General features: G+C 40.0%; 1 protein-coding gene across 1 annotated transcript in view; it reads left to right on the top strand.

The window, feature by feature from the left end:
- Positions 1–12,768, top strand: part of HERC6 (HECT and RLD domain containing E3 ubiquitin protein ligase family member 6) — a 51,121-nt gene that overhangs the window by 27,811 nt on the left and 10,542 nt on the right. Inside the window, 5 exon segments of the mRNA XM_012805332.2 lie at positions 3,834–3,994; positions 5,595–5,708; positions 6,290–6,397; positions 9,739–9,909; positions 12,300–12,443. Coding sequence (XP_012660786.1) covers positions 3,834–3,994; positions 5,595–5,708; positions 6,290–6,397; positions 9,739–9,909; positions 12,300–12,443 — 698 coding nt within the window.

Below are 12,768 nucleotides of genomic sequence, written 5' to 3'. Positions count from 1 at the left end.
TTCAAACCTGCCACCCTCTGTATATAGGGCCAGAGCCCTACCCAGTGAGTCATAGGTGCTGCCCAATAAATCCATGCTTTAAAACTTTTTTCTGTTTTGGAGACAGAGTCTCATTATGTTGCCCTCAACAGAGTGTTGTAGCATCACAGCTCACAGCAACCTCAAACTTTTGGGCTTAGGCGATTCTCTTGCCTCAGCCTCCCAAGCAGCTGGGACTACAGGTGCCTGCCACAATGCCTGGCTATCTTTTTTGTTGCAGTTGTTATTGTTGTTTGGCAGACCTAGGCTGTGTTTGAACCCACCAGCTCTAGTGTATGTGGTTGGCACCCTACCTGCTGAGCTACAGGCACCAAACCATACTTCAAAACTTTTTGTTTATATTGCCTTAAAACTAGAGATATTTTGATCAGAGGTTATGAAAAACGAATGTTAAACTTTTTGTTTTTATTGTTTATTTTATTCAATACTATGAAATGTTCTCTTACGATTTTCAGCTAATGTTAGAAAGTCCAGGGATTACCCAGTAACCCAATGGGGTACAGATGTTGATATACCGTTACATAGGGGAAGAGGTAGGTAGAAATGTAGACAGTTCTTATGAGGGGTAGTAAATGATTATTAGGGAGAACGAAAATGATTCTCTTTAGAATTTGAATGAGCCTGCGAAGCAGACATTATCTTTTGACACCAGTGCCTCCAGAAGTGGTTACATCCTTCAGTCTTCTTTATTATGACAGATAATGAAATTTTAGGGAGACAGCGAAAGGTAATTTTCTTCTCTTTTGTGGGTCTAGTACTAAGCTAGATAAAGGAATATCAGAAAAAAGCCACAGTGGCTTATACCTATAATCCCAGTACTTTGAGAGGCCAAGGCAGGAGGATCCCTTGAGGCCAGGAGTTCAAAATGAGCCTAGTCAACACAGTAACAGCCCTGTCTCTAAAAAAAAATTTAAAAATTAACCAGGCATGGTGGTGTGTACCTGTAGTACTAGCTACTCAGTGGGCTGAGGTGGGAGTCCAGGAGTTTGAGGTTACAGTGAGGAATGATGATGCTACTGCACTGTAGTCTGGGCAACAGAGCAAGACCTTGTCTCAAAACAAAAACAAGACAGAAAGAAAAGAGTCTCTTGCAGTTGACTTGCTATTGACCTTCAAGGGCCTTTAATTTAAAGTGATAAGCACACCAGGGTACCATGTTTTGGGGTGAAATTCTCTGGGCTCCTTTACTAAAGTAGAGAGGACATGTACAGTGAAATATAAGCCACCCAGTCCCCCTCCCTGCTGCATCAGCCAACTGAGGACAAGTGGTTTGAAGGGAAGGAAAGAGAGGTCTATTCATTTGCTGGGAAATGAGGAGGATGGAAACTCTTGTCTTAAAACGCCATCATTCTAACTATAAGCAGAAAAACAGACCTTTTCCCGGAGGGGTTTCAGCTTCACGCTCTTGCTGTTTAACTCTAGTTGATGGCTGTGATTCATCCCATTTCTGGAGAAGACAATCTCATGACCCTGGGACAATTCCAGTGCCTTCTTTTGTGGTACAAAGAACAAAAAAAAAACTCCCTTGCCCCTCTAATTTACTAGTCTTGGTCAGAGATGCAGGTGTTAATTCCTAAAAGAGTGTGTCTTGTGTGGTGGTGGTGGTGGGGGGAGATTTTAAAGAAACAATGCTTAAAACATTTTATTCTTTTTCAAGCTGTTACCTCTGCTACTGTTATAGATTACTATTTCTTGTGTAACCTTCTAAAGATATTCTATATATGTAAGCATATAGAAATTGTCAATAGGAAAGAATCTTAACTCTGTAGAATAATTTAAAGAAGTTTGAGTCAAACACACGTGACTGCATCTAAGAGCCACACCCCTTAGCCTCGAGCAAGTGGTCCTGCTGTGTGGTTGGGGTAAAGTCTGGTTTTATAAAGTCATAAATAAATACATGAAAGGCATATATTGGTCTGGCCCTAAAAGGCAGGACATCAGGAAGTGAGGGGATTACAGGTTATAAGGTAGGTTTAAAGTTTTGGATTTGTAATTGGTTAAAGAAATGAAGCTTTATCTAAAGGTCTGGAACATTTTAAATTAAGGTAAGTAAGTCTGTTAATCAAAGACAAGTCAGCAGACATATACCGAAATGTAAGTAAATTGCTGGTCTGCAGGCAATGGCCTGCAGGTGTGCACTAAATGCTTTCTTGCATAGCCTTAGGCTTATTAATGATTTAGTATCTAGTTTTAACAAAGAATAACTCCAAAAGGGACAGGGCATAACCAAGCAGGTCTGAACACCCTTCTCCTCCTGGCAGGCAACTCAGCTTGAAGGTTTTTGGAGAGATGGTTCCATTAAGTCAGCTGGTGGGGGGGCTTCAGAGTTTAGTTAACAAAATGTATTTTTTCATTTTTAATGGTAGCATACCATTCTAATTCTTCTTCAGAATCTCACTTTCCCTGATTTAACTATATATCATGGAGATTATTCCTTTACAGGACCTATTAAACTGTCTCATTCTAACCAATGACTGAAGAGTATTCTATTGGGAAGATGTACTCTGGATAGCTGTTCCTACCCTTTTGCTATTATAAATATGACAGTGCTGGCATGCATTTCTTTATACATATATAAATTTACCCATGTGGGAAAAATTCCAGAAGCACAATCACTGGATCAAATCGTATGTGCATTTTTGAGATATTTTGCCAAATCACTCTCCACAGAGACCAGGGTCATGTCACCCACCTTTAAGTGGACACCATTCACACTATAGTCCATGTTAACTATATCCTGGGGTCAGACAATATGGTGACTCTGACAAATTGAGATGTATCAATTTATATTTAATCAATAAATATGGATGTATCAGCCTACATACTTTGAAACAGTTTTATCAGACTTTGATCTTTGCTACTGGAAGGGTCTCTTAATTTTAACTTGAATTTTTCTTATTATTGTAACAGAAATAAGGTCCTCAAAGAGTGTAAAATGTATTACAAGTTGTCTCTTTAACCCATACTCTTACTAAAATTTGTATTGTATCGATTTTGTGTTTAAGTCTTTGATCTAATGAGTTTATCTTGGTTAAACATTATTTTTTTCTAGATTAATTCCAATTGTCCTTACCCATTTATTGAATATGTTTCATTCTCACTAATATGTACTATTTCCTTTATTACATACTAAAGTCTCATGTGTATTTGGATCCATTTATAGAATCTCTACTTAATCTTTTTTTCACATATGTGTGTAATACTATTTTAATTACATCAGTTTGAGAGTGTATTTTAACATTTAATAGATGTTTTCTGAAAATAGTCCTTTAAAGGTACCAAAATTCAAGTTGTAATCTCAATAATATTAAAATATAGTTACTAGCTATTTTGAAAAGTACCATATATATTCATATCTGTTACATGTTCATAAAATCTGAAAATGTAGATAATATTCTTTCAGCTTTTACGGATTAAAAATGTCCTTGATGACAGTGTGTATGTGTGTGTGTATTTTCACCTATCACATTTCAGGCTTTATAGGTACTCTGTAAAATTGTCAGTTCAAAAATTATGAAATCTATCCATTAAGCATAAATGTGAACCTTCAACAAATTTCTTTAACTCCTGAATTTGAGCTTTTAATTCTAATGGTACTCAATCAGGGAAAAAAATGTTTCCACATTTGTGAGTAATAAGTGTTGTCCAAATCTTAGAAAAGATATTTTATGGCTTATGCCATCAGACATGGGAACTATTATTTATTTCTTACATTAAAGAATGCAGTAGAAACGGAGTGATTTGGGGGACAGGAGGAAAACCATATTTACCATGACTGATTTTATACCCCTCAGAGAAGTGCTGGGCATCTTTGGAAGAATCTTCTCTGCAGAGGCTGGTTCAGATGCTTAAATCCGCTATTGTCTCTCAGCTGTGCAATTGGACTGACGTGATCGTCAGTCAGCAAGATGATAACATCAAAGCTCTTCTAGGAATGATGAAAGAAATCCATAAGGTAAGGCTTCATCCGAAGGAATGGATATACCACTCCAGTAAATCAAAATCCCCTAAGTCTCAGCCAACTGGAATTTTAAGAAGTCAAATAAAAATCATGAGTCAATTTTTTCTTAAGTAATGTGTAAAAGGGAAAAGTATGTCCTAAAATAATTAGGGATTTTAAAAGTGGGAAATTATGAAGACTTAAGATGTCTTACCATGGATTTTTTTTTTGAGACAGAGTCTCACTCTGTCACCCTCGGTAGAATGCTGTGGTGTCATAGCTCACAGCAGCCTCAAACTCTTGGGTTCAAGTGATCCTCTTGCCTCAGCCTCCCAAGTAGCTGGGATTATAGGCAGCCACCACAACACCCAGCTAGTTTTATGGACTTCTTTCATTAAGAAAATGTATGCTGCCGAGTGTGGTGTTTGACACCTGTAGTACTAGCACTCTGGGAGGTCAAGGCAGGTGGATTGCCTGAGCTCAAGAGTTCAAGACCAGCCTGAGCAAGAGCCAGACTTTGTCTCTTAAAAAAAAATAGCCAGGAGTTGCGGTGGCCACCTATAGTCCCAGCTACTTGGGGCTGAGATAAGAGGATCATTTGAACCAAAGAGTTTGAGATTATTGTGAGCTATGACACCATGGCACTCTACCCAGGAGGGCAAAATGAAACTCTGTCTCAAAAAAAAAAAAAATGTATGCTAGGCCAGGAGTGATAGCTGACACCTATAATTATAGTACTCTGGGAAGCCCAGGTGGGTAGATACCCTCAGTTCAGGAGTTCAAGTCCAGCCTGAGCAAGCTTGAGACCCCATCTCTAAAAATAGCCAGACATTGTACCTGCTGCCTGTAGTCCCAGCTACTGCTGAGACTGAGGCAAGAGCATCTCTTGAGTTTGAGGGTGCATTGAGCCAGTAGTCCCAGCTACTGTGGAGACTGAGGCAAGAGCATCTCTGACTTTGAGGTTGCTATGAGCCAGAAGTCCCTACTACTTGGGAGGCCCTTGAGCCAGGCAGCTCACTTCTGTAATCCTAGCACTTGGAAGGCCAAGGTGGGTGGATTCTCTGAGCTCACAGGTTCGAGACCAGCCTGAGCCAGAGTGAGACCTTGTCTCTATAAATAGCCGGTGCCTGTAGTCCCAGCTACGTAGGAGACTGAGGCAAGAGAATTGCTTGAGCCCAAGAGTTTGAGGTTGCTGTGAGGTATGATGCCACAGCACTGTACCAAGGGGGACAAAGTGAGACTCTGTCTCAAAAAAACAATAGTGTGTGTGAGAGTAATAATATTTATCACTTAATACAGAAAATGAATTTGTCAAAAGTAACTTGGATTTTTATTCTTAAGATCTAGAAAGCATTTCCAGTAAACCAATGCTCTAAGAATTGGTTTACTAATACCAACTGCCAGTATCTTATTTTTGACAATATTTCTTTATGAAAATTGAAGAAATCATAGGTCAGAAAATAGTAACTTTATAGAACTCTTCCTTATCATTGATAAATATTTTCAGGTTAAAGAGTTCCATTTTGATTATCTGTTTGATAGCCATGTCGTATAAATGATACATTTAATCATTTATTGATAGAAAATGACATTCACAGGTCATATTCTCTTTCAGGTAAACAAAGTGAACTGTCGACTGCCAGAAAACACTTTCAACATAAATGAACTCTCCAACTTATTGAACTTTCATTCAGAGAGAGGAAGAATGGTCCGTCGGGAGAACAACATGGTAAGAATAACATTTTTACTGGTGAAAATTTTCGTATTTTGAAGGGGGACATATTCCTGTAGTAGGTGTGTAGATACCCCTTTGAAAAATCAAGGTTTGAAAATTTCCTCCTTAGAATTATGAATTTGCGAAATTAGATGATCCTTGAAAACTTAAACATCTTTTGCTCATAAAACAAATATATTTTCTTGGAAATCTGTTTCTAAATTAATTTGGGTTTTTAAAAACATTCCAAAAAGTATAGAGAGAACCCTAGCACTTTGGGAGGCTGAGACAGGTGGTTTGCCTGAGCAAGGGTGAAACCCCTGTCTCTATTCAAAGTAGAAAAACCATCAGGGCATTGAGCAGGTGCTTGTAGTCCCAGCTATGGGGGAGGTTGAGGCAGGAGGATCACTTCAGCCCAGGAGTTTGAGGTTGCTGTGATCTATGGTGCCACTGCACTTGAGCCCAGGCACAGAGTGAGACTCTGTCCCCACCCTCCCATAAAGTATAGAGAGAAATAATTTAAGGTGATGAAGTAAAGGAATGACATGTTTTCCTTGTTTTTAATTATTGAACCTATTATCTCCGTTTGCTTTTAGCTCCCGGAAGAAAACCGCAGTCCTATTATTTTCAGTGATTTTCCATTTATCTTTAATTTGCCATCTAAAATTAAATTATTCCAAGCTGATGCACTGATCAAGAGGCTGGTATGTACGCCCTACCTTTTTATTATGAAAAAATTTCAAGCATATATAAAATAGAGATAATGGCGTAATGAGCCCTGCCACCAAGATTCAGCAATAATGAACACTTTGCTGCACTTTCTTCATCTATCACTTTTGTTGTTTCTGCAGAAATATTTTATTTTTTAATTGTCGGTTTCTTTTTTTCTTTCTTTCTTTTTTTTTTTTTTTTTTTGGCCAGGGCTGGGTTTGAATCTGCCACCTCCGGCATATGGGGCCAGCACCCTACTCCTTTGAGCCACAGGCACCACCCCTGCAGAAGTATTTTAAAGCAAATCCCAGACTTAGTTTCTGTGAACCTCTCCGTACTTCAGTTTGCTCTCTCTTTCTGGTTCATGTTGAGACTCATGGGTGAGGTCAGGTGGTGATGACACGATACTTCCACTTAAGGTTTTCCGTCAACTTTTTTGTTAGTAATTTCATCCATTATTTTCACTGAGGTTTACCATATGGTAGTATGTCCAATCTTCTTGTTCCTTCCAAAGTCATAACTGGAATTCAGTAAGGACAAGCTGTTCCTCATCAATCAGAGCATTTGGTTACCCTAAAATAAATGGTTAAAAATCATTCACATAGTAAGGTAGATGAGCCTTCCCTTTTAAATATTAAAAGTTGACAAATTACTCTATATAGAGTTTGAAGCTGGTATGGTAGCTTACTCCTATAATCCCAGCACTTTGGAAAGCCAAAGCAGGAGGATCACTTGAGACCAGGAGTTCAAGACCACCCTAGGGAACATAGTGAGAACTTTTCTCTATGAAAAATAAAGAACAATTAGCCAGGTGCCATGGCCTGTGCCTATAGTGCCAGCTACTGGGGGTGAAGTGAGCCTGAGGCAGGAGGATAGCTTGAGTCCAGGAGTTCAAGGGTATAATGAGTTGTAATCATGTCATTGTACTCTAACTGAACCACAGAGTGAAATCCTGTCTCTGAAAAAAAGGAGTTTGTAAATGTCTTTCATATGCTCTCACCGATACAGGGTATTATCGTCTTTGTGATCTTTTCAGTTCTAATGAGTTAATCCTGCTATTTCAGTTTAATTTTAATTTATATCTTCATTATTTAATGTCCTAGTCCTCCCTTTCTTTATCTATTACAGCATCTGTTGTTCTACTGTGAGCAATACTTAAACTGTCCAGTAATCTGTTCTTTCTCCCTCCCTTCCTTTCCTCCTCTATCCAATTTTTGTTACTACTGTGTTCTTGATGTTAGTCTTTGGATTTTTGTATCTCCTTAAGACTCTTGGAGCTTGATTTGTAACCTCCAGCTGACTCCGAGGAATCAGAAATCATACCCAGGATTGACTTTTATCACTAATTCAAAGGATACAGGTAATCTGAGTGAGACACAGAGAAGTCTGGAAAATCACATACACAAAAGAAGCCATTTCAGTTATAGAATTCCCTTTTTATTTATACCCTAAGAATTACATGGCTTACATGAAGGTTCCAGCATGCCATGCTCCATAAATCTTTAAATTTTTGGTTTATTTATAATAAACAGCTTAGACAGATGATATATCCTGATAATAGCATTCCATAGTTAAGGACTGTCTCTCTAGTTACTATTACTACTGTCTGTTATCAAGATGTTTACAAATATATTTGGCCACTTCATCTCTCCTTTTGTTTCTGTGCCATCTCTGTTTTTATATTCCTAACATCTCTGGTAAAGGGAGAGAGTATATTAAGTCTTTCCTTCCAAAACTAACTTTCTCTTTAAACAAGACCTTTCCTCTGTGGTGTTTTTCTTCTGTAGCAATGTCTTTCTCTGTCCGATCTTTCTACTGTTACTGAGTAGTTGAGGTTTGAGTGGATAGTGGCCCCAGGTTGCATGTTGTGAAGGATTAGAAAGGCTTGAGGACAAGAAACTCTTAGGTGCAGTTGTCATGGGTGAAGTTGGAAAGCCCACTTCACAGTCCTGCTCTGCAAGGACAGGTGATGAACGCAGTCAAATGATAAGTTCCCAACTGGGTTACAGTTCAACTGTGCAGAGGGAAAACTAATACAGAGAGAACTGGAGTAGAGGAGCTGGAAAATAAGCTAAGATGCAGCTTTCCAGGCCAGCTCTTGGTCAGATAAAAGAAAATACAGACACCTCTCCCTGTGATAGTCACTGGAGGACGTTTCTGGCCACTGCCTGCCCAGAGCTGTGGAACATGCAGCTGTGCAGCTAGGAGTCAATTTTGCTGGAGCGTCGCAGAATTGTAGACTCCTTGGCTGCAGAAGGAGATGACCCACCACCAGAAAGGAGCAGAGTGTTCCATTTCCTCACAAACCAGGAGCTTCTCTCCAAAACAAAACAAAACAAAAACAACAACAACAAAAAAGAAACTTTAAGGGAAACCCAGCAGACTCTAGTAGAATCATGTGTAAATTTCTCAGTATACAATGGTGGCAGACACCCAGGGCAGGAATTTCTCAAGCCTAGAGCTGCAGAAGCACTCCCTGAGGGACTTGGAAAGAGCTAATGTGGGTAAACGCCCAGCCTGGAGACTGGTCTTGCTGTCACTGTTGCAGGACAGGCCCCAAGAGGGCTGCATGGGTTACTTCTTTATTGTCTGGCGATGTACCAGAATTCCGAGAGGAGTGTTGAACATCAAAGCAAGGCTATCAAGTCCAACATCACATTTCTAATCCAAAGGCGTTCAGCAGAAATAAGATGAAGGACTAAAGTGGTGAGGGCATGTTGAGAATTCAGAAAAGCTAAAGACAAGTCCTTTGTAAGGTGGCCAGGAGCAAAGCTAGATACTTGTGGTATATTTTTAGAGAGTTCCCATGCAGATTGGGTGGATAGATCATAGTGATTTGCAAAGGAAGAGTGGATCTTCTCCGAACACGTCTTTCCTCTCATCTTTTTGCTATTGCTAACATTATCCCTAAGCTCCTACACTGCCCTTAGATGTCTGAGGATACGATGTTAACACTTTGCTTCTGAAGACTGATGGCGGATGAGTGTCCAGTGTGTTTCAGACCAGCATGGACCTGGACATGTTTACTATAACAACCGATCTGAGAAAGTTTTTAACTCCTTAGCTGTTCGTCCATGCTGACTAGTGTCCTGTACATGATACCTAGATGTCATAGTTTCTTGTGGTACCTCTTCTTCCTACAATCACTTCATCTTCCATAGTGTGGATATGATATCCTTTTTCTTGAATAATCGCAGTGTGAGTATACCTAATAATGGGAGGATTAAGTAGGTGCTACACAAAATACATATGTATGTTTTATTTGAAGTAATAAACAATCTCTGGGATTCCCATTAGGTCAGAGGAGAAGCCAACTAAAATATTTCTTTTCTAGGGGTTTCAAAAGCTGGCATACCTGAACTTGAACCAAGTGATCCTGCAGAAAAAGGATGAATTTCCTCCGTCACCCATATTCATAATTAGAGTCAGACGAAGCCGCCTGGTTGAAGATGCTCTACGTCAGTTAAGCCAAGCTGACGTCCTTGACCTTTGGAAAACACTAGTGGTACAGCAAAAAGTCTCACTGAACATTTTTACTGCTGTGGGAGAGAAACGTTCATATAACATAACAAAGCCTTTCTTAAATAGCCTGCATTTGCAACTATGATTATCAGTCTGATGATTTCCAGAATTCCCCTCTTACTCTTCAGAAAACAACAGCGAAATGCTTAACTGCACGTTGGGTTATAAGTTAACTGTGAGTTACTATGGCTATACAAATGCTGTGTATTGAAATATCCCAAAGCTTAATGGCTTAAAATAGCAATAATTTATTTTAACATCTGTAGTGCAGCTGAAGATCTGCTAATCTAGGCAGAACTCATCTGTGTGGCTTTATAGATTTTGCCTGAGTTCATTTCTATGTCTTGGAGTTGACTATGGATCGGCAATCTAGGCCTGGTCGGGCAGTTCGACTCTGCTTCCTGTGTCCTTCATCCTCTTGGGACCAGCAAGCATGTTCTTCCCATCACAGTATCAGAGGGGAAAGGTAGCAAGCCCAATGGAGCAACGAACATTATTTTCATCCAAACAGTCACATGTCACATGTCTGAATCCCAATCCAGGGCTGCAGTAATACACTCAGCTTCTATAATGGGAGGAACTGCAGAGTCATGTGCAAAAGATGTGGCTCAAGGAGGGGTGAAAATTGGGGGCTATTAATGCAGTCGCCAAGCAGGCGGTAGAATGGATGCTTTTCCTACCTTTGGCTTTAGTTTTGGTTTAAGACCTTCTACTCTATGAGTTTCAATTCCAGCCATTCCTCATTTCATCCTTTAGGGTTTTTAGTGTGTAGCAGCTCAGATCATTTGCCCTGTTGAGGCTACAGAGTAATGACTAATTCTGTAGGTAAGAGCTGGAGGGTGAGCAGGAGTGGATTTTTCTGATATTGGCCATGAGAAGAATTAGGCTGTCAGAGAAGAAACCAGAACCTGGGGGAAGGGACTCAGAAGACGGATATTTCCCAGTGTGGGACTCCATGGGAAAAAAAGACATTACATAAGCCAGAGTTTCTGGTCATATGTTTTCATCTGTACCTATTTTTATTTAAATCTTAACCATGGGGAGGGTTGGGCATGAACTCCTAACCTCAAGCAATCCACCTGCTTGAGGTTAGGAGTTCCAGATAAGCCTGAGCAAGAACAAGACCCCCTTCTCTACTACAAATAGAAAATTAACAGGACATGGTGGTGGGCACCTGTTGTCCCCCCCCTACTTGGCAGGCTGAGGCAGGAGGATCACTTGAGCCCAGGAGTTTGAAGTTTCTGTCAGCTTTGATGCCATAGCACTCTAGCCAGAGGCAACAGAGTGAAAGTCTGTCTCAAAAAAAAAAAAAAAAAAAAATTCTTGACAGTGAGGAAATCAGTAGAAAATTCTTCCCCCCCTGGGCGATGACCAAGAGTAAGTAAACAAACTGCAAGACAGATCCAATCCAAACACAGACTCTGAACGAGGCAAGGTTGTCAGGTCCTTATGAGGGCGCCTTGACCATGGCATAGACAGACCAGCCAGTGTAAATGAGCAGGAAGAAGAAAATCAGAAGTTGTTGGGAACTTGTTACTGGGATATTCAGATGGAAAAGTGGGTCAGGCCCTTGGACACGATGATCTACAGCAAAGAAGTTGATCAAAGTGGCCATAGGTAAGATTTCCGAGGCAAAGAGAGTAGATAGAGAACCAAAGTCCAAGAAAGGAAGTCTAGAAATGTTTCTGTTTAAAAGATAAAAGTAAATTACCAAGAAAAGGAAGTAAAAAAAGAGTAATTAGAGAAGTGGAGGAAAACCGAGATAGTTCTCAGTCACAAAGTTGGAAGGTGGAGAGAGCTTCTGAAGAGGGGTTTGTTAATAATACTGATTTCTCACTTGAGAGCTTTGGGTACTCGGGTGTGATGGTTGCTGCAAAGGTCTCACTCACCTCCCAGGCGACTGGGAGGGCTAGTTAATGGAAGCCTGGATGCAGATAAGAAGCTGGAGAAACCAAATAGCTGTGGGCTGGAGCCAAAACTATGACATTTGAATAATGGGATGAAGATAGATAAATAAGATAGACTAATTGGGGAATATGGAGATCTGGTGGTGTAAAGTACTTCAAAACTTGGTTCAAGATGCTGGTCACTATAACTGGTAAATGTTAAATCTTGCCAGAATCCCCCTTCATATGGTCCATATGGCAATATAAAGGATCCCAGTGCTCACTATACAACAACCTGAGAATAAATAGGTTCGTGACCTCCACTGGTGAGTAGCAAATTGAGGAAAGATTGCAAGAGCGTAAGAGATGTGTGATTCTGGTAATTCTAGTGACAGCAGGAATAGTTATCAGAGGTTTAAAATGCTTCCATAAAAATCCAAAGCATTGTGTTTTAATCAGGACTGGGGACTATATTCTCTTTCCTTAGGTTGAATTTATTAAAGAAATTCGACCTGAGAGTGGAGGGGTCTCTTCAGAGTTCTTTCACTGTATGTTTGAAGAGGTGACGAAGCCACAATATGGAATGTTCATGTATCCAGAAAAGGATTCGTACATGTGGTTTCCTGTCAATGTAAGTCTTTTATTTATGTTTTTTCTTCAGGACAGAAAAATTATCCCAGATACTACAACATGAAAACCAAAACAGTAGTGGAAAATTAGGTCATAAAGAATCTTGCTACTCGTATTTCAAGTAGTACTTGTATGGTCCACGGAGCCATAGCTATAGTGTCATCTATTAGAAAAGTAGCATCTTGGCAGGGCGCTGGCCCCATATACCGAGGGTGGAGGGTTTGACCCGGCCCCGGCCAGCCAAAACAGCAGTGGCAACTGCAACAAAAAATAGCTGGGCATTGTGGTCAGCACCTGTGGTCCCAGCTATTCAAGAGGCTGAGGCA

Source organism: Otolemur garnettii, unplaced genomic scaffold (genome assembly GCF_000181295.1).
Source record: "Otolemur garnettii isolate 467f Iridium unplaced genomic scaffold, OtoGar3 scaffold00039, whole genome shotgun sequence".
Lineage (NCBI taxonomy): Eukaryota > Metazoa > Chordata > Mammalia > Primates > Galagidae > Otolemur > Otolemur garnettii.
This window is presented reverse-complemented; position numbering and strand designations above follow the sequence as displayed.